The sequence below is a fragment of the Salmo salar genome, chromosome ssa15, assembly GCF_905237065.1.
Source record: "Salmo salar chromosome ssa15, Ssal_v3.1, whole genome shotgun sequence".
NCBI classification, from domain to species: Eukaryota; Metazoa; Chordata; class Actinopteri; order Salmoniformes; family Salmonidae; genus Salmo; species Salmo salar.
Genome location: NC_059456.1, coordinates 9884133 through 9906322, shown reverse-complemented (window position 1 = coordinate 9906322; position 22190 = coordinate 9884133). Strand labels below are relative to the sequence as shown.

The 22190-nt window shown below is 41.9% G+C and overlaps 2 protein-coding genes across 3 annotated transcripts in view; both read right to left on the bottom strand.

Moving 5' to 3' along the window:
• Nucleotides 1–47: 47 nt before the first annotated feature.
• Nucleotides 48–9018, bottom strand: isca1 (iron-sulfur cluster assembly 1). Its single transcript, XM_014143571.2, has 4 exons — nucleotides 8881–9018; nucleotides 5486–5539; nucleotides 5122–5227; nucleotides 48–2142 (listed from the first exon to the last, which is right to left on the bottom strand). Exons 1-4 carry the CDS (start codon nucleotides 8977–8979, stop codon nucleotides 1994–1996), a joined length of 408 nt encoding a protein of 135 aa, XP_013999046.1. The 5' UTR covers nucleotides 8980–9018; the 3' UTR covers nucleotides 48–1993.
• Nucleotides 9019–12576: 3558 nt separating this feature from the next.
• Nucleotides 12577–22190, bottom strand: part of tut7 (terminal uridylyl transferase 7) — a 48021-nt gene continuing 38407 nt past the window's right edge. Inside the window, exons 26-29 of one of the 2 annotated variants that reach the window (XM_045695450.1) lie at nucleotides 21358–21473; nucleotides 15712–15944; nucleotides 13913–13974; nucleotides 12577–13747 (exon numbers count right to left, since the gene is read on the bottom strand). In XM_045695450.1, the coding sequence (XP_045551406.1) occupies nucleotides 13925–13974; nucleotides 15712–15944; nucleotides 21358–21473 (399 nt within the window). In that variant the 3' untranslated portion in view covers nucleotides 12577–13747; nucleotides 13913–13924. Of the gene's footprint in view, nucleotides 13748–13912; nucleotides 15592–15711; nucleotides 15945–21357; nucleotides 21474–22190 lie in introns of those variants that run through there. The other variant, XM_045695449.1, reaches the window with a different exon arrangement.

Genomic DNA, 22190 nt, shown 5'->3' with positions numbered 1-22190 from the left:
TCAATGTTTTACTGAGACAGAAACAGTAGAAATGACAAGGAGACTAATCACAGATTTAAAATCTATTTATTCTAGTCGACGCATCACCAACTGTACACTAGTTACAAATCTGTAGTATTCACAGCACACAGCCTATATAGCTATACACAGAGTGTACAAAATATTAGGAACACCTGCTCTTTCCATGACAGATTTGACCAGGTGAATCCAAGTGAAAGCTATGATTCTTTATTGATGTCACTTGTTAAACCCACTTCAAATCAGTGTAGATGAAGGGGAGGAGACAGGTTGAAGAAGGATTTTTAAGCATTCAGAGGGTGAATGGGAAAGACAAAATATTTAAGTGTCTTTGAACGGGGTATGGTAGTAGGTGCCAGGCGCACTGGTTTGTGTCAAGAACTGCAATGCTGCTGGGCTTTTTCACACTCAACAGTTTCCTGTGTGTATCAAGAACGGTCCACTACCCAATGGACATCCAGCCAACTTGACACAACTGTGGGAAGCATTGGAGTCAACATGAGCCAGCATCCCTGTGGAACGCTTTCAACACCTTGCAGAGTCCTTGTCCAGACAAATTGAGCCTGTTCTGGGGTGTAGCTCAATATTAGGAAGGTGTTCCTAATGTTTTGTATGCTCAGTTCTTTCTTTATAAGCCTATACACACACATATATACACCACCGGTCAAAAGTATTAGAACACCTACTCATTCCAGGGTTTTTCTTTATTTTTACTAGTTTCCACCTTGTAGAATAATAGTGAAGACATCAAAACTATGAAATAACACATATGGAATCATGTAGTAACCAAAAAAAAAAAAGTGTTAACAAATCAAAATATATTTGAGATTCTTCAAAATAGCCACCCTTTGCCTTGATGACAGCTTTGCACACTCTTGGCACCGCTGCGCCACTTGGGAGGCCCAAGCCAATGAAGAAAATGGACTACTTTAAAATTGAGTTAGCATGGGCAGCACTATTGAGTCGGTCACAGACCTCCATTTTTCTCCATGTCATGCTGCTTCCTCGACTTGTCTACTACAGTCGTTGACTTTAGCATCACCCATCAAACACGCCCAACATGTCCTTGGCTTTACGCGACTATTCAGCCTACAGGTAACTACCAAACATCATGGAAACACTGGAGTAAATTAGGGATACAAAGTATATTGAAAAGCAGGTGCTTCCACACAGTGGTGTGATTTCTGAGTTAATTCAGTAATTTACATCCCATCATGCTTAGGGTCATGTATACAAATTTTGGGTGGACCATTTGTTTTCATGCCTTGTGGATGGCAGTGGTCACTGAACGGTTTGATGAGCATGAAAACAAATGTAAATCATGGCCGTCTCAGTCACCAGATCTCAACCCCAATTGATCACTTACGGGGTGATTCTGGAGTGGCGCCTGAGACGGCGTTTCCCACCACCATCAACAAAACACCAAATTATGGAATTTCTCGTGGAAGAATGGGTGTCTCATCCCTCCAATAGAAATTTGTAGAATTTATGCCAAGATGTACTAAAGTTGTTCTGATTGGTGGAGGCCCAACGCCCTATTAAGATATTTTACGTTGGCGTTCCCTTTACTTTGGCAGCTCTCCAAGTCCCTCAGGTACTGTGTCTATGGTTACTGCCAGAACCACATGCATGTTTATGGAACAAGGTTTCAGGGGGCTCAGCATGTCACAGCCCAGTGTTTAGATAGATATTAGCCCTACAGTACACCGTCACAAGACCCACAGCAACACAACTCATTCTGTAACAGCACAGAAACATCCCATGTCTGTCTCAGAGAACTCCACACCACAATCCTTCTCTCACGTTGTGTCCATCAGGCCTTTATTCACTTCACTCACAGGCCTCCAGGTAGGGAAGGGAAGGGCGGTGTGAGATGTGTGTGAGATGTGTGTGTGTGGGGTTTGTGGGTGGTGAGTATGGGTATGAGGATGACGTTTGGCTGTGTCGTGAGGCCAGGTCCCAGCGGGAAGCCCTCTCACATGTTAAAGCTCTCTCCACAGCCACAGGTGCCCTTGATGTTGGGGTTGTTGAAGACGAACTCACTGGACAGCTTGGACTCCACGAAGTCCATCTCGGTCCCCAGCAGAGTGAGCTGGGCCTTCTTCTCTATAAATACACGGACACCTGTAGGAGACGACTAATTATTATTATTAAGGCTGTCAAAGTTAATGCGTGACATTAAATGCTGTAAATTATTTTAGCACCGTTAAACATATTTCCATTTCTTCACTGGATGGACCCTTTTAAGCGCACGCGTTTCCTCAAAGACCTTTTATAAATGCAACACATTCTGCTGTTCCAAGGTTTCCGTTAGCGAAAATGTGGCGCAGGACATTTTCCCAGCAGCATTTTTAAAATTTTACCCATATGCTTTGGGTGAGTAAACGGATTAGGGCGTCCACCAACGGTGCTCAGAATGACAGATCACCTTTCGAATATGGTAATTTATATTAAAACAGAACATCCAAGTCAAGGAAACAACAAGATCCTTCTTAAACCAATTATGAAGTGCACTTTGAACATGTTAGAATAACTGTCCACATTTACTTTTCTTCAGCCAACAAGATGAGTAACAAACAGCAAAAATCACTAGCCAATGTAAATATACTATCCTCTACAGTAGAAAAGTTAACCTATTGTATTGGTCAGCTTGTTGAGAAAGAAATGGCCTACTCTAAAAAAAAAAAACAGACTCTGGGACAGTGGTGGGACGACAGATCCCAGATTCATACAACCAGCAGGCTACATTTTGTAAAAAGTTTTTTTTTTTTTTTAAAGCAGCGTCTGATGCAACAGATCAGAGCGTTCAGCTTAAAACGTTACTGAACAACTTATTCACATTATAAGCGCTACAAAACGGAAAGTACTCAGAGCCTTGACTTTTTCCACACCTCATTACGTTCTAAAATGGATTAAATTGTACCCCCCCCCCCCAAAAAAAAAAAATATCAATCTACGCACTAAACCCCATAATGACAAAGCAAAAAAACATTCTCTGCAGATCCTCTCAAGCTCTATCAGGTTGGATGCACAGCTATTTTCAGGTCTCTCCAGGGATGTTTGATCAGGCATTCAGAGACTTGTCCCATAGCCACTCCTGCGTTGTCTTGGCTGTGAGCTTAGGGTCGTTGTCCTGTTGGAAGGTGAACCTTCGCCCCAGTCTGACATCCTGAGCGCTCTGGGGCAGGTTTTCATCAAAGATCTCTCTGTACTTTGCGCCGTTCATCTTTCCCTCGATCCTGACTAGTCTCCCAGTCTCTGCCGCTGAAAAACATCCCCACTGAGGAGTGGCTTCCGTCTGGTCACTACCATAAAGGCCTGATTGGTGGAGTCCTGCAGAGATGGTTGTCCTACTGGAAGTTTCTCCCATCTCCACAGAGGAACTCTGGAGCTCTGTCAGGACCAAGGACCTTCTCCCCTATTTGCTCAGTTTGGCCAGGTGTCCAGCTCTAGGAAGAGTCTTGGTGGTTCCAAACTTCTTCCATTTAAGAATGATGGAGGCCACTGTTCTGGGAATCTTCAATGATGCAGGCTTTTTTTGGTACCCTTCCCCAGATTTGTGCCTCAACACAATCCTGTCTTGGAGCTCTACGGACAATTCCTTCCACCTCATGGTTTGGTTTTTGCTCTGACGTGCACTGTCAACTGTGGGACCTTATATAGACAGGTGTGTGTCTTTCCAAATCATGTCCAATCAATTGAATTTACCACAGGTGGACTCCAATCAAGTTGTAGAAACATCTCAAGGATGATCAATGGCAACAGGAAGCACCTGAGCTCAATCTCCAGTCTCATACCAAAGGGTCTGGATGTAAATGTTGTTTCTGTTTTTTATTTAATACATTTGAACTTTTCTAGAAACTTGTTTTCAGTTTGTCATTATGGGGTATTGTGTGTAGATTGATGTAAGATTTTTTTTTATTTAATCCATTTTAGAATAAGGCTGTAATGTAACAAAATGTGGATCAAGTCAAGGTGTCTGAATACTTTCCGAATGCATGGTACAAAATGTTTCAAACGCCAATGAGTCTGATGCAACAGATCAGAATGGTTACCTTAAAATGTTTCTGAACTTATTTCTTCACATTTTAAGCGCAGCATTGTACCATCTAGATCGCTGTGGAATATTTTCAATAGCATTTAAAAAAAAAATTGATGTTAGAAGCTGGTGGAAAAAAATAACCCAGCTTCAAACTGTTTTTTTTTGTTGCTATTTAGAGACGGTGAAATTATTCCCGACATGATTCAGGGCTTGAACAAACAATATAGAATTTTTGCAACCAGGAAATGATTCGAGTGATTTCCACTAGATAACACAGCCAAAGCCAGAACAGCTTTCCCATTTTGACAGATTCCATTCCGGTGGGAGACGTCAATAGGTTACTATCCCAGACGTCAATAGGTTACTATCCCAGACGTCAATAGGTTACTATCCCAGACGTCAATAGGTTACTATCCCAGACGTCAATAGGTTACTATCCCAGACATCAATAGGTTACTATCCCAGACAATGACAACACTGGCGGCTACGTTAAACTATAATTCCACAATTACTGCAGATATATTACAGATTCTGAAATTACAACGCAAAAACTCTTAACAATCCTATCTGTAGCACCTTAACGTCAAAGAACATTGACCTGAGGCAGTAGGCCTACGGCAACATTGACCCGAGGCAGTAGGCCTACGGCAACATTGACCCATGAACAGCAGGATGTTAGTGACTTGTGTTGTTTATGGTGAAAATGTATTAAAAAAGAGATGATTTTGTTTCCATCCCTTACAATCAAAGCCTAGTTTGCCTGTAACTCAATAAACTGCTTTTTAAAATGGAAAAATATTTTACAGCAACATTAGGAGCGCACGGAGACATTGTAACATTACAGTAAACCACAACTTTGTATTTTACAGCAATAATAATACATCAGTTATGTTAATAAGAACATTTCAACATAATGTTGGGGATTTCATTTAGATTGTAGGTGAAATAACACATCATGACAAGATGAGGATAACTCAACAACATTCATGTTTTCCAAAGTGGTCCAATGAGGATGTAACTCTAAACGTTGGGATAACGTTGGGATAATGTCATTTGCTCACCGTCCTGCAGCACCTCCTCATCAGCCTGATCCTTCTGTTTGGTGAAGTCCAGAGTGTAGGTCATACCGTTACAGCCCCGTGTCCTCACACCCACCTTCAGACCAATCTACAACACAACAACCACCATTATACCACTACCCATAATCCCTCACACCCACCTTCAGACCAATCTAGAACACAACCACCGTTATAACGTTACCCCTCACACCCACCTTCAGACCAATCTGGAACACAACAACCACCATTATACCACTACCCATAACCCCTCACACCCACCTTCAGACCAATCTGGACACAGTACTAGGCCGGAACAAAAGCGTGCTATGAAAGAGTTCTCCAGGAGCAGAGTTGGAGGGATACTCACGTATTCTGGTTTACCCTCCAGTAAAGTCCTGATCCTCTTCACAGCAGAGGGAGTCTGGAAGAGAGACCAGAAGGGTTGACTACACAGACCATTACAGTATCATACGCCCCAATCTTCCTACGGCAACTCTAGGAATCTCTGATACCAGATAGATATGACTAATCTGAGACTTTAACTCCTTGCATCCCATTGTAGTATAGCCACAAGACTGTCACAAACACTGAACAAAAATATTAAAATGTAACATGCAACAATTTCATTGATTTTTACTGAGTTACAGTTCATAAGGAAATCAGTCAATTTAAATTAATTAGGCCCTAATCTATGGATGTCACATGACTGAGAATACAGATATGCAGCTGATGGTCACAGATACTATTAAAAAAAAGGTAGGGGTGTGGATCAGAAAACCAGTCAGTATCTGGTGTGACCACCATTTGTCTCATGCAGCGCGACACATCTCCTTCACACAGAGAGCCTTGCGTTATCATTCCGAAACATAAGGCGATGGCGGTGGATGAATGGCACGTCAATGGGCCTCAGGATCTCATCACGGTATCTCCGTGCATTCAAATTACCATCTATAAAAAGCAGTTGTGTTGGTTGTCTGTAGCTTATGCCTGCCCATACCATAACCCCACCGCGGGGCATTTTGTTCACAACGTTGACATCAGCAAACCACTCGCCCACATGACGCCATACACGTGGTCTGTGGTTGTGAGGCCGGTTGGACATGCTGCCTTCTTCCCAGTACAGTTGAAAACGGGATTCATCTGTGAAGTGCACACTTCTCCAGCGTGCCAGTGGCCATCGAAGGTGAGCATTCGCCCACTGAAGTCGGTTACAACGCCGAACTACAGTCAGGTCAAGACCCTGGTGAGGACGACGAGCACGCAGATGAGTTTCCCTGAGACTGTTTCTGATAGTTTTTGTAGAAATTCTTTGGCTGTTTCATCAGCTGTCCGGGTGGCTGGTCTCAGATGATCCCGCAGGTGAAGAAGCCGGATGTGGAGCTCCTGGGCTGGTGTGGTTAGATGTAGTCTGCGGTTGTGAAGCCAGTTGGACATACTGCCACATTCTCAAAAACGACATTGGAGGTGGCTTATGGTAGAGAAATGAACATGTTCTGGCAACAATTCTGGTGGACATTCCAGCAGGCCAATTGCACACTCCCTCAAAAAACTTGTGACATATGTGGCATTGTGATTGTGAAAATAAAAAGTCCCCAGCACAAGGTGCACCTGTGTAATGATCATGCCGTTCAATCAGCTTCTTGATATGCCACACCTGTGAGGTGGATGGATTATCTTGGCAAAGGGGAAATGCTCACTAACAGGGATGTAGACACACTTGTGCACAAAATTTGAGAGAAATAAGCTTTTTGTTCTTATGGAACATTTCTGGGATCTTCTATTTCAGCTCCATGAAACCAAAACTTTACAAGATTAGTTTATTTTTTTTGTTTACTATAATAGCATAGTAGACCTATAACGTTACTGTTACACCAAACACACCTCATTTCTAATGAGATTTTAAGATGGTTAGCTGAAGCAGAATATCTGCGTTGATTGAAACAAAATACAAAAAAGACTAATAGTTTAACACCATCTACAAAATGTAAGTTATTTAAGAAGACCTAAATGCATATTCACATTAAATGGATTGAGATCAGATGATTGACATGGAGATTCAGTTGGGACGTTGTTAAAAGAATTTTATATCTAGATGATAATAATCAATAATCAATTCGCCTTGACTAATGCCCAAGGTTTGTAAGACAATGGGTTATAATAATTAGGCAAGGACTCAGCTTTCTGCAAAAGGTTCCTGTAGCTTTATTCAGAGAACGTTCTGAGGTCAGGATAACAAAACAGTCATTATATAGTTCTTGCTTACTTACGCACATGCATTTACACACAATCCGTTGGTGACCTGCATCCCCCATAAACTTCTCACGCTGTTTATCACTATCCAGAGCTCAGCCAGTTCTTTTCCCTCAAGGTTCAAGAACTCTTTGAAGCTTTTACTCCCTTGACCATCTGCCCCTCTATCTCTCTATACTAATTGCATACACACATTTCTTTCCCTCTCCAATGGTTCCTGGACTTTCCGGAACTAATCAGACTAATCGATCCCTACATTAATCCTTACATTGATTATTCATTAAACCTGCTGTATGACTAATAATTCATCATGGTTTATTGATTCATTTACATTTATTAGATACGTCTCTTATCAGACGTTTTACCAGTAAAACGTAAAGAATTACTATTCATGATGAGCGATGGCCTATTTTAGAAATTAGGTAGCCTGTGTCTAACTTAGTGTTTGATGGTATTAAAAATATAAAATGTTATTGAGACAATATGTGTAGCATAGGCAGACGTTGCAATTTGAATATGCATTTAATGCATATTCTATAATGATAGTGTATTTAATTGGCTACATCTTTCGGTACAAACTCAGATAATTGTGACATCTACATTACTTGGACACCTAACAGCTCTCTACACCAAGTAGGTAACAAAGATTTGCAGGCCTATGATCTCATATAATTACAAGTCCATTCTAAGTTGTTAATGTAAGAGGTATTTTGTCTCATAACCATGTAATTTATTGTTATGTCAACTCCCCAGTGGGACTGAGTTATCCAGCAGCAGCTACAATGAGCTGAGCTACTTAATCACAAGGTCACAGAGGCCTTTATCTCCAAACCGTGTCTGCAGACAGTTAACAAGCTGGCTAACATTATGTAAGAAAGTGTTTCTGCTGCGGAACCAGCTGGCTGTGTCTTTGGACATGAGACACAAATGTCTTTACGTAGCTACTATAACTAGATTAAAAACTAGTGTATTCCTAATCATTTGCTCGGTAGTTAGCGATATTAGCACACTAGTTATGTTACCTAGTTAATTAAAAAACACACAGTTCTCAAATCACCACCACAAATCATTTTTTGAAAAACCTCAATCCGAAATTTAGTTTGGATTTATCGGATTAAAGAGCAGGTAGTGTGGCGCTCCGAAACTATCAAAAACCACATTTCAACACCAAATAAATAACGGGGCTGAAATCACTAGTTTGTATTTATGTGCATATATATATATAATACAAACTAGTGATATAAAACCGTAATTTTGTGGCGTCGGAGCTCCAGTCGGTCATCAACTCCATTATAAAAACGTTGAGTTTAATCGGCTAACTAGGATTATGAGAATTTAATTTAAACACATGATTAGTGACACCAAAAACAAAAAAAAGCCCAGGACATAGCGATCTACCTTACATGACAGCTCGCTTTCTGTAATTTAGGAGCAAACAATCTTAACAGTATTCACCGACACTTAAGTGTTTGGAGAGGAAAATAATATAATGTAGCAATATTACACACTTACCAGAGTTAAAGCAGCTCTAGTGGCTAATATCTTTCTTTTAGTGACTGCTCGGACGGTCGCCCGGGCCACCATGGAGGCAGACATGTTGGGGAATGACATGTCAAAGATGGAACAATGACACAGATGTTCAACCGGATGTATAAATGTGGAAGTATCCGGTGGGCGTTTCCAACCCACTACCAAATATGGTAGTGAGAGGAAGCCCACTGGCACACAGTTGAAGAAGATGAAACGACATGGATTTTGGTCCGACTTTCTCTCGTCAATTAAACATTTAAATTCAATAAAGTTCTGTTAAAAATAAAAAATGAATAAATATTTTTTTTTTAATCTGTTATTAATAGAGTCGACACATTTTTGTAGACGTCGCCCTTTGTAAAAGTTGTACAAAATCTCGCTGATTTTGGAGTTAAAAGGTAAATTGAGTCACAGAGTAGTCGTTCCCTAACGGAAACATGTAGACATTTACAATAATGTACCAAAAGCCGTGCTTGGCTCTGCCCACTATGACTCATTTGTTCACGTTGGAAATGATAAACTGTGGTCTATCTTGGTTTACTTATAACAAATCTTTATTTAAGCTTCAGCTACAGAACATATTTATGTAACATGAAAACACCGGTGTGCGCATGACCGGGAAACAGCCAACCCAGCGGTTTATGCAAACAATTCCACAATATGGTGACTTAATGATTGACAGGCGCTTGAGCCAATAGAAATCCAGTTGAGGTTACGACACTGTATGACACCTTTAAAAATGTGTGCAACGCAAACAAATAAGTTCATTAGGCAGGCTAGATCACTGAGGTATATCATAAGAACTTGATACTGAGTCCAAGATTACATTGAAAACAACGGAACGGGCAGTTGATCTACTCACGCCTGTCCTATTACCGTCTATATATCCGATTTGGCAGAGTTTCTAAACACAGAGGCGCAACATAGAGAGACTTCCGGGAAAGGTTGCGAAACAGACAGTCAGACCAGCCCAGGGTTTGAGAAGTCAATGAGGGAAGTGGACAATTCTTCATTAGTTTTCTCGAAAATCTAAAGGAACAACTTAGATTTGAGACAATGTTTTAGGTCAGTGTTTTACGTTACTCCGCAACATCGTGAGAATGACAAACTGACAGCCTGCAAAATGTTAGTTTGTCATTTTCACGAGGTTTGAGTAAAATTACTTGTTCAACTATTTAAGACATTGGCTCAAATCTAGGTTGTACATTTTTAGATTTCAAGAAAAGGTAAAACTATGGATTTTTATTTTTTACTTCTCTCATTGACATCTCAAAACCCCGGCCTGGTCTGTTTCGCATCTCAGATATGTTTCTGCTCTGGGTTTAGAAACTCTGTGCTAACCAGGGTTGCCAGGTCAAGCAAATATTTCTAGCACAATGACCACTCAAACCCTTCCCCAAAAGGCCTGAAAACCAGTTCAAAGAGAGGTGCCACATCTATACAATAAACTCCTTTTCCATAACGTTATCGAGCCAATTAAGGACGATCACCTGTACATAGCCCATCTATAATTTAGCCCAAACAACTACCTTTTCCCCTACTTTATTTTGCTCCTTTGCACCCCATTATTTCTACTTTGCACTATCTTCCACTACAAATCTACCATTCCAGTGTTTTACTTGCTATATTGTATATACTTTGCCACCATGGCTTTTTTTGCCTTTACCTCCCTTATCTCACCTCATTTTCTCACTTTGTATATAGACTTATTTTTCTACTATATTATTGACTGTATGTTTGTTTTACTCCATGTCTAACTCTGTGTTGTTGTATGTGTCAAACTGCTTTGCTTTATCTTGGCCAGGTCGCAATTGTAAATGAGAACTTGTTCTCAACTTGCCTACCTGGTTAAATAAAGGTGAAATAAAAATAAATAAATAAAAATCATGGTAACTTGTAACGTCGTTAGAAGCAAAATTCGGGTTTCCTCAAAATAAGAATTGCAAGCTATGACATATGTAGGCCGTCATTGTAAATAAGAATTCGTTTTTAACTGACTTGCCTAGTTAAAAAAAGGTTAAAGGTTAAATAAAAACACAAATTACGTAAAGGAATTTAAATATGTGACAAGATAATCGTCCCTTATTAACAAGCCAGATCCTTTTCCATCAATGGACGTTGATTTAACTCGCTTGACTGCTATGATTAAGCAATAAGGCACAAGGGGGTTTGGTATATGGCCAATATACCACGGCTAAGGGCGTCGGTATTAAGAACAGCATCGCGGAGTGCCTGGATACAGCCGTTAGCCGTAGTATGTTGGCAATATACCGAAAGCCCCGAGGTGCCTTATTGCTTATTTCTAAACTGGTTACCAGCGTAATTAGTACAATAAAAACTAACGTTTCGTCATACCTTTCAGCCAATCAGCATTCAGGGCTCGAACCAGGTTTGTAATTGTAAATAAATCCCCTTTGCGCATGTGCATAACGATAGATAAATATGACAAGACTTTGACTGATGAAAATTGGACAGAGGATCTCAAAATCAGAGCAATAAAAACTTGGATGAACATTAAAAAAAAAAAAAATGTTAGGCTATTTTCTGGCCATTGTGCTGTTACGACAACCCCTTATAAAAATGGCACATTTGCGAGATTGACTTCACTTTTCAATAGGCATAGGCTACAGACTCAAATCTGGGTTTATTAGAAGTGCTTGTTTCCCCCAATAGCCTGCTGGGATAGACTACTGAGGAATGAAATGTTAATAATATGTATATGGACTGAATGTTTGTCAACCACAGCCAGTGTTTATTTAGTAGAATTTGTTTTACCTGTAGCCTAATCTGACTGTTACATCAATCTAATGCGTTCATAATAATACAAGGCTACCCAACTTCCATTTCAGATTTCCCCTCAGGCAGCCCCCCCCCCCCCCCAAGAACTGAACATGCATAAAGCACTTCCCTTGATACCATTTTTCTTTAAGCAGTCAACATCAGAATGCAGTATAAACCACCAACTGAGAGGATTTATGTAATGCTCTGTAGTGGGACCAAAATAGTTTTCCAGTGTTTGGTCTCTCTCTCTCTCTCTCTCTCCCTCACTCTCTCTCTCACTCTCTCTCTCTCTCACTCACACACGTCACAGTGAAATAATATATATTTTAAGAGAAATGTCATGGCGACCGCGGCGTAACTTAGAAATAGCCAACAACAAGCGACCAATACATTTTAACCCGCGACATCATTTTCAAAGTAGCCCAATATGGCATGAAAACTGCAAACATGGCAACACTGGTAGGAGCACAGGAAGCAGCGATGACATCACCGTGTCGTCCAAAAACATAGCAGGCATTGGATAAATATTTTTAAAGAAACTTCATATCTTTGGATGAGTGAAAAATAAATAAAAAATGTTTAGCTTGTCAGTAAATCAAGTTTAAGATATGTAACTTTCAAAATACAAAAATCATCCCTGTATAATGCGTTTTGCATCTTATGATGTAGCCAAATGGTAAGAAAAATGCATCATACAGGGATGATTTCTGGATTTTGAAAGTTATACATCTTAAAAACTTGATTGTTGAATGGACTAATGAAGCAAATACCAAAATATGTTTTTTTAGGTGGAATTTTCCTTTAACCTCTGATCATTGTGTAATGTTATCTTCTTCTAAACTTCAACGGTAGAAAAATACACTTAACATCTTCAGGACATTAAATGAAAATGGCATGTTTCTTTTTTTGTAAAGAAAGTTTATTTATAAAGCAGGTCTCAGAACACGAGCATCCCAGACCAGAGCGGACAGAATCTGACATTACAGCTACCAGGCCCACCAATCAGAGGCACCGTGGCCACAAAAAGGCAACGTAAAAACAAAAAACATGTTCCCGGTTTTTCCCTGCACCCCAAAATCAACCCAAACCCCTGGTGTAGATCATAAAGGACAAGTGGTTCGGTATATAGGCAATATGGTGTCACACCCTCCCCTCTGATAGACTTAGGTTGTCATTTAATGTTTTACCATATTGCTTATATCTATCCAGTCCTCTCAGATCTACACACATGGGGGTTGGATTCTAGTAACCCAATACAGAGCCATATATTCTGCACCTGTTCAGAGGGAGCAGGCAGAAGCAGAATGGAATTCATCTTTAGCTAGCTACCATGTTTGGAGACTCTGGCATGGAGGAGACAATGTAATATAAAACTGTCCATTATAATCTAAAGAACCCATCTGTTGTTTCAGGGCCGTTCCTCCACCTCTGAATACAGATTCACCCTTTATTTCCACACACGTACAGAGATGAGCAGACAAACGCACAGCCTGGCTCAAACTGGATTTGACTAGACAAAGTGGAAGAGAGAGGGGTGTTTGGGAGGACGTCATTGTCCGAGACAAATCTAACAAATAATCACTTTTAAAATAAGATTTAAAAAATAAAAATCAACTTAGAGCATGCAAAATGGCTTTTCAGTTAAAACACAATACAACACTTTAAAAAGTTCCTCTGAGGCAGGAGGGGTAGTTAAAACATAAAATACCCTCTATGTCCCAAATGGCACCCTATTTCCTATGTAGTGCACTACTTATGACCAGGGCTCTGGTCAAACGTAAAGCCCTGGTGATAAGTAGTCTAATATATAGGGATTAGGGTGCCATTTGGGCTCTCAGGCTCTGCCACCATCCACTGGGGTTCCACGTCAGGGTTCCAACGGGTGGGGTTCTGAGTTCCGGGTGTTCTAGGTTCAGGCTGGTGGACTGGAGGTCAGACCTCAAAGGGAGTGGAGTAGAGTAGAACCCAGAGGTTTGGGGCTAGAGCTGCCTCTCTCGCTCGCCCTCTCCTCAGTTCACTGGGCTCCTTCTGGGACGAGACAGACCCATATGTCTGCTGGCTAGACTGCCTGGAACACATGTGGATGCAATATAGCATTATGGAAGATAGCAGGGATGAGATGGACTAACGCTTAAGGAAGGTAACACAATGGGGTAATGTAAAGCTACTGAAAACATTGACATTGATTTTGAAAAGTTTCTGTGAAATTACAGTAAAATATTTGGACAATGACCTGCTTGTGGACTCAATCATATTTTGTTGTTGCTTCTTTTTTTCCTCCTGTTGAGGGGAGTCCTGGACAAATAAACACACTAGGATTAGACCAGGTTGAGGAGAGTCCTGGACAAATAAACACACTAGCATTAGACCAGGTTGAGGAGAGTCCTGGACAAATAAACACACTAGCATTAGACCAGGTTGAGGAGAGTCCTGGACAAATAAACACACTAGCATTAGACCAGGTTGAGGAGAGTCCTGGACAAATAAACACACTAGCATTAGACCAGTTTGAGGAGAGTCCTGGACAAATAAACACACTAGGATTAGACCAGGTTGAGGAGAGTCCTGGACAAATAAACACACTAGGATTAGACCAGGTTGAGGAGAGTCCTGGACAAATAAACACACTAGGATTAGACCAGGTTGAGGAGAGTCCTGGACAAATAAACACACTAGGATTAGACCAGGTTGAGGAGAGTCCTGGACAAATAAACACACTAGGGTTAGACCAGGTTGAGGAGAGTCCTGGACAAATAAACACACTAGGGTTAGACCAGGTTGAGGAGAGTCCTGGACAAATAAACACACTAGGATTAGACCAGGTTGAGGAGAGTCCTGGACAAATAAACACACTAGGGTTAGACCAGGTTGAGGAGAGTCCTGGACAAATAAACACACTAGGGTTAGACCAGGTTGAGGGAGTCCTGGACAAATAAACACACTAGGATTAGACCAGGTTGAGGAGAGTCCTGGACAAATAAACACACTAGCATTAGACCAGGTTGAGGAGAGTCCTGGACAAATAAACACACTAGGGTTAGACCAGGTTGAGGAGAGTCCTGGACAAATAAACACACTAGGATTAGACCAGGTTGAGGAGAGTCCTGGACAAATAAACACACTAGGGTTAGACCAGGTTGAGGAGAGTCCTGGACAAATAAACACACTAGGGTTAGACCAGGTTGAGGAGAGTCCTGGACAAATAAACACACTAGGGTTAGACCAGGTTGAGGAGAGTCCTGGACAAATAAACACACTAGGGTTAGACCAGGTTGAGGGAGTCCTGGACAAATAAACACACTAGGATTAGACCAGGTTGAGGAGAGTCCTGGACAAATAAACACACTAGGGTTAGACCAGGTTGAGGAGAGTCCTGGACAAATAAACACACTAGCATTAGACCAGGTTGAGGAGAGTCCTGGACAAATAAACACACTAGGATTAGACCAGGTTGAGGAGAGTCCTGGACAAATAAACACACTAGGATTAGACCAGGTTGAGGAGAGTCCTGGACAAATAAACACACTAGGATTAGACCAGGTTGAGGAGAGTCCTGGACAAATAAACACACTAGGGTTAGACCAGGTTGAGGAGAGTCCTGGACAAATAAACACACTAGGGTTAGACCAGGTTGAGGAGAGTCCTGGACAAATAAACACACTAGGGTTAGACCAGGTTGAGGGAGTCCTGGACAAATAAACACACTAGGATTAGACCAGGTTGAGGAGAGTCCTGGACAAATAAACACACTAGGATTAGACCAGGTTGAGGAGAGTCCTGGACAAATAAACACACTAGGGTTAGACCAGGTTGAGGAGAGTCCTGGACAAATAAACACACTAGGGTTAGACCAGGTTGAGGAGAGTCCTGGACAAATAAACACACTAGGGTTAGACCAGGTTGAGGGGAGTCCTGGACAAATAAACACACTAGGGTTAGACCAGGTTGAGGGAAGTCCTGGACAAATAAACACACTAGGGTTAGACCAGGCGTGTGAGTGAACGTCAATGTTTCTGCGAGTATTCATCATACCTGTTTTTCTCTCTCTCAAATTCCTCATGTGGCTAGTAGAGGGAGGTGAAGAAAAGGCAGGTCCTCTGTACTGGGGGCAGTCTTTCTTGATGTGGGCATGGCTTCCACACAGGAAGCAGCACCGTTTCTCGTCCTGTCTTCTCCAGTATTCACCCTGACGATGTTCCCTGCCCCCTTCCGCCCAGTCCCTCCTTCCCTCTGCTCGGTCCTCCTGCTCACGACGCTGCCTAGACCTGGAGAGGAGGAGATGATTATGCACACAGACGCTAACAGTTTTGACTTAACTCCTGAGTTTAGTTAGGGGGCGCCAGGAAGATCATGCCTACCAGAGAAATGTTGGATTTCTCCGTAACTGTCATGTCTAGACCCAATACAAAGGACTCGTGGAAAAAAAGTCATTCGTGGAATAGAAACTTTTCATAAACCTTTAACATTGAAATAAATAACTCCAAAACAATGGTGTTCTTTTTGCATTTTTTTTGTATTAAAATAACAAAATATATGATCATACAAACAATATCAGTCACAAAAATAATCATTATTCAAGTGAACATATTTGACCTTATGAGCACGCAACGTTCATCAATAAGCGATGTGAAAAACCAGTCCCACGCAAACCATAAACGTTTGTTCCACACATCAATACAAATGATTAGCATCTGTCAGTCAAGTCCGTGAGTAAATCTGATCCAACAATAGAACTCCAGAGAACGGAGATTTGCCTGTTATTGTAATCTATTTATTATTGTAATCTGTTTACAATAATAAATAATCACTAATAAATAATCTGTTTATTTATTATTTATTGTAATCTGTTTACAATAATAAATTATCTGTTTGTTTATTGTAATCTGTTTATTTATTATTGTAATCTATTTATTTATTATTGTAATCTATTTATTTATTATTGTAATCTGTTTATTTATTTATTATTGTAATCTGTTTATTTATTATTGTAATCTGTTTATTTATTATTGTAATCTGTTTATTTATTTATTATTGTAATCTGTTTAGGAATGTTGGCGCCATTATCGCTTTCTTGAGGTATGGCTACAGGGCACTTTTAAGAACCAAACAAAAAAAGGGTAAAACAAGAAGCTTCAGAGCTGAGGGTTTGAAAACTTCCTCTCGCGCACCACCGTCACCATTTTTATGCAGTTGATTCTGGCTATTTAATTGGGAATTAAAGGTGAAGCACAGTGAAGAGTGGAGACGCACCGAGGCAGTCAGGACAAATCTGAGGCCGTCGCACACCCCTCCCCTGGAAAAAGCCAACCATTGCCATAAAAGGCAGATCTTGGTCTGGGAAACCGAGAAAAATTCTCCTCACTTGTCTCTCCAAAGATATCCAGGACCTTGCAGCGCTCATCTCCTCCAATTCCTCAGCCGAGGGGAAACACACCATAAGGCTTGAGACATGGACAAGATCAGGCATTATCCAGCGAGTCAGGATCTCTTTCGTGAGGATGTTAGAAACTGTCCTTGCTGTGGCCTGTCAAAGCGCAAAGAGCTCCACCCACTTGGAAGAGTAATCGACAAAAACAAGCATGTACACATTCCGATTCGAGCTTCTAGGAAATGAACCCATTAAATCCACTCCTAACATTTTCCAGTGTTGTGTAATCACGGTTTGCTGCAACTTGCCAGCAGTCTTCCGGCCTTCTGGTTTGTACATTTGACAAACCTGACAGTTTCAGACGTGACTTTACAAACTCAGCAAAAAAAAGAAACGTCCCTTTTTCTGGACCCTGTCTTTTAAAGATAATTCGTAAAAATCCAAATAACTTCACAGATCTTCATTGTAAAGGGTTTAAACACTGTTTACCATGCTCGTTCAATGAAACAAACAATTAAAGAACATGCACCTGTGGAACGGTCATTAAGACACTAACAGCTTACAGACGGTAGGCAATTAAGGTCACAGTTATGAAAACTTAGGACACTAAAGAGGCCTTTCTACTGACTCTGAAAAACACAAAAAAGAAAGATGCCCAGGGTCCCTGCTCATCTGCGTGAACGTGCCTTAGGCATGCTGCAATGAGGCATGCATATGTGGCCAGGGCAATAAATTGCAATGTCCGTACTGCGAGACGCCTAAGACAGCGCTACAGGGAGACAGGACAGACAGCTGATCGTCCTCGCAGTGGCAGACCACGTGTAACACCTGCACAGGATCGGTACATACGAACATCACACCTGCGGGACAGGTACAGGATGGCAACAACAACTGCCTGAGTTACACCAGGAACGCACAATCCCTCCATCAGTGCTCAGACTGTCCGCAATAGGCTGAGAGAGGCTGGACTGAGGGCTGTTGTAAGGCAGGTCCTCACCAGACATCACTGGCAACAACGTCACCTATGGGCACAAACCCACCATCGCTGGACCAGAAAGGACTGGCAAAAAGTGCTTTTCACTGACGAGTTGCGGTTTTGTCTCACCAGGGGTGATGGTCAGATTCGCGTTTATCATCGAAGGAATGAGCTTTACACCGAGGCCTGTACTCTGGAGCGGGATCGATTTGGAGGTGGAGGGTCCGTCATGGTCTGGGGAGGTGTGTCACAGCATCATCGGACTGAGCTTGGCGTCATTGCAGGCAATCTCAATGCTGTGCGTTACAGGGAAGACATCCTCCTCCCTCATGTGGTACCCTTCCTGCAGGCTCATCCTGACATGACCCTCCAGCATGACAATGCCACCAGCCATACTGCTCGTTCTGTGCGTGATTTCCTGTAAGACAGGAATGTCAATGTCATGCCATGGCCATCGAAGAGCCCGGAACTCAACCCCATTGAGCACGTCTGGGACCTGTTGGATCCGAGGGTGAGGGCCTGGGCCATTCCCCCCCAGAAATGTCCGGGAACTTGCAGGTGCCTTGGTGGAAGAGTGGGGTAAAATCTCACAGCAAGAACTGGCAAATCTGGTGCAGTCCATGAGGAGGAGATTAATGCAGTACTTAATGCAGCTGGTGGCCACACCAGATACTGACTGTTACTTTTTTGACCCCCCCTTTGTTCAGGGACACATTATTCAATTTCTGTTAGTCACATGTCTGTGGAACTTGTTGAGTTTGTCGCAGTTGCTTTATCTTATTTTCATACAAATATTTACACATGTTAAGTTTGCTGGAAAATAAATGCAGTTGGACAGTTAGAGGACGTTTCTTTTTTTGCCGAGTTTATCTAGGCTGAGATTTGGCCAGTTCAGTAGAGCTTCATCAGCAGGATCTCTGGCACTATGCTGGTCATCAGAACTTCGCTCTTTTCCGCTTCAACGCGTTGAGTGGTTCTGCCACCAGGGAGAAGTTTGACACAAACCCATCCTGCCATCCCAAGGAACAATTGAAGGGCTTTGAGGGTGGTTGGCACAGGGAAGTCTTGTACAGCCTTGGTCTTTTCAGGATCCACATGGATTATATCAACATATCATTAAATTAGTCCCTTTTGGATGATGTGCTTTTCTGGGGACAAATGATATGACTTCTGCTTGATAGGCATTTCCTGTTTAAGGAATATCTTGTGCTTTAGCAGCCCGCTGCATCCCAGCTTCCATGTTCATTAGTGCTGAGCGATTAACCAAAATATCGCTTATTTTAACAACTGATTGACTGATGTCGGCTCAATTATTTGAATTCCATTTCATTCATATTTTTTTTTCTTCTTCCCTTCGGTGAGCTCGATGTGCACATTGCACAGTTTCTCTACAGATAAATCAGATCCAGCCTGAACTGTGTGATGTAGTTTCTCTAGAGAGAAATCAGATCCAGACTGAACTGTGCGATGTAGTAGGGAGTTGTAGTTTCTCTAGAGATAAATCAGATCCAGACTGAACTGTGCGATGTAGTAGGGAGTTGTAGTTTCTCTAGAGAGAAATCAGATCCAGCCTGAACTGTGTGATGTAGTAGGGAGTTGTAGTTTCTCTAGAGAGAAATCAGATCCAGACTGAACTGTGTGATGTTGTAGGGAGTTGTAGTTTCTCTAGAGATAAATCAGATCCAGACAGAACTGTGTGATGTAGTAGGGAGTTGTAGTTTCCAACAGGCCAATATTCTACATAGTTTAGCGCATAAAACATGGTCATTAACTACAATGACCATAATCCATTGCGTGTCTACTTGTCCAGTCTGTGTTTCCTTTATGCCTGCTACAGAAGAGGAAGCTGGGACATAGAGAACAGCTGTACCTTAACCAGGTATCTCTACCTGAAAATACATTATGTAAGTGATTGATAGTTGGTATTCAGCAGTCATAAAAGTATGCTTTTTACTTTGAAGAAATGCTAAAATAGTGATTTTGTCAGACAGCATATACAGCAGCTTGATAGAGATGAGATGGAATGAAAGTCATAAAGTAAATGTAATATACACAACTGAAATATTAAAGTAATGTGAATAACTGCTGGTTAATGAGTGATCAGCAGTAATGGTCAGTCACAACCATCATGGGACTTTTATTCATGGTTTTATTCTGTGTTACAGCATTCAATGCAAATAATCTAAACCGAAATGACTTCAAAAAGCAGGCTTCGTGTTGTATTGTGGACCTTTCACCTCGTTCCACAGCTTCTCATTGAGCAGCGGATTACCCCGGTGTCCAGGATGGAACTTCCTGTCCCAGGGCCAATAGACAACAGTAACACCAGCTGGTGTGGTTTTGAAGGGGATGTTGACGGGTGGGGCTTGGCAGTGAGACTGTTGGGATTTCAGCTCTGGACAGAGCAGCCAGAGCAGGATGGTGGTTCTTATGATGTGTGTTGGCCTGTTGTGGCATGATGGGGTAGGATGGTCCGAGCAGGATGGTCCCAGGGCAGGATGGTCCCAGGATAGGATGGTCCCAGGATAGGATGGTCCCAGGGCAGGATGGCCCCAGGGCAGGATGGTCCCAGGGCAGGATGGCCCCAGGGCAGGATGGTCCCAGGGCAGGATGGTCCCAGGGCAGGATGGTCCCAGGGCAGGATGGTCCCAGGGTAGGATGGTCCCAGGGCAGGATGGTCCCAGGGCAGGATGGTCCCAGGGCAGGATGGTGGTTCTTGTGATGGGAGTTAGCCGTGTTGGCCTGTTGTGGTTTACTTGATACTGATTTGGACATGCGACTGGAGAAAGTCCCTCTTTGCTACATCTCAACAGAACACGTGAGGGGTCGAGACTGTGGCTGATGGTCTGGCTGGGTGACTGGCTGTGGTTGATCGTCTGGCTGCTGTCCCATTCTAACCAGTCCATCGCCAGTGGTGACTCTTTCTCTGAGTTGACTGGCTAGTAGAGGGTTGACGTTTCTCAAGATCAACTTAATGACTTCTTCCCTTCTCAATGCAAGGTTTCCACCGTCTGCACGAAGGAGTGGTAACTGTATGCCAAGTCTTAGATACACTCTCCTTGCACTGGATTCCTGACTGTCTGCCAGCTCAAGGTACTAACAACCTTCAGAGCGGAGGGTTTGAAAACTTCCTTTCTCGCGCGCCACCATTTTTGATGCAGCTGATACGGACTATTTAACATGGAAATTAAATGGGAATCGCAGTGCTGGGAGGAGACGCACAGAGATGGTTTAGCCATAGAGTTCATGGCTGTCACAACATAAACACATGGGTATACACCCATACATGCTTACGCAACACACACACACACACACACACACACACACTCCTTACTTCCTGCGCATGGGGCAGTCTTTCATGAAGTGTCCGATCTTGCCACATATCCTGCAGCAGCGGTCGTTAGGAGCCAGTTGTCCCTCTGTCAACACCTCGGGGTCAAAGAAGAACTCCTGAGAGGAACAACCACAAATTACTGTTATATATTATTATAATACATCACCATTATATACTACTACTACTACTACTCCTGAGGAACATACATGCTACCGTTCAACAGTTTGGGGTCACTTAGAAATGTCCTTGTTTTTTAAGTTTTTTTTAAAGAAAAGCACATTTTTGTCCATTAAAATTACATCAAATTGATCAGAAATACAGTGTAGACATTGTTAATGTTGTAAATGATTTTTGAAGCTGGAAACTGCAGATTTTTTTATGGAATATCTACAGTTGAAGTCAGAAGTTAACATACATTTAGGTTGGGTTTTTCAACCACTTCACAAATTTCTTGTTAACAAACGATAGTTTTGGCAAGTCGGTTAGGACATCTACTTTGTGCACGACACAAGACATTTTTACAACAACTGTTTACAGACAGATTATTTCACTTATAACTCACTGTATCACAATTCCACAATTCCAGTGGGTCAAAAGTTTACATCCACTAAGTTGACTGCCTTTAAACAGCTTGGAAAATTCCAGAAAATTATGTCATGGCTTTAGAAGCTTCTGATAGGCTAATTGACATCATTTGAGTCAATTGGAGGTGTACCTGTGGATGTATTTCAAGGCCTACCTTAAAACTCAGTGTCTCTTTGCTTGACATCATGGGACAATCAAAAGAAATCAGCCAAGACCTCAAAACAAATTGTAGACCTCCACAAGTCTGT

Coding starts and splice junctions, on each gene's coding strand:
- isca1 (XM_014143571.2), bottom strand. CDS start 8,979: ATGTCATTCCCCAACATGTCTGCCTCCATGGTGGCCCGGGCGACCGTC. Junction 5,228..5,485: donor TGGAGGGTAAACCAGAATAC/GTGAGTATCCCT, acceptor GTTGTGTTGTAG/ATTGGTCTGAAGGTGGGTGT. Junction 2,143..5,121: donor TGAGGAGGTGCTGCAGGACG/GTGAGCAAATGA, acceptor CGTCTCCTACAG/GTGTCCGTGTATTTATAGAG.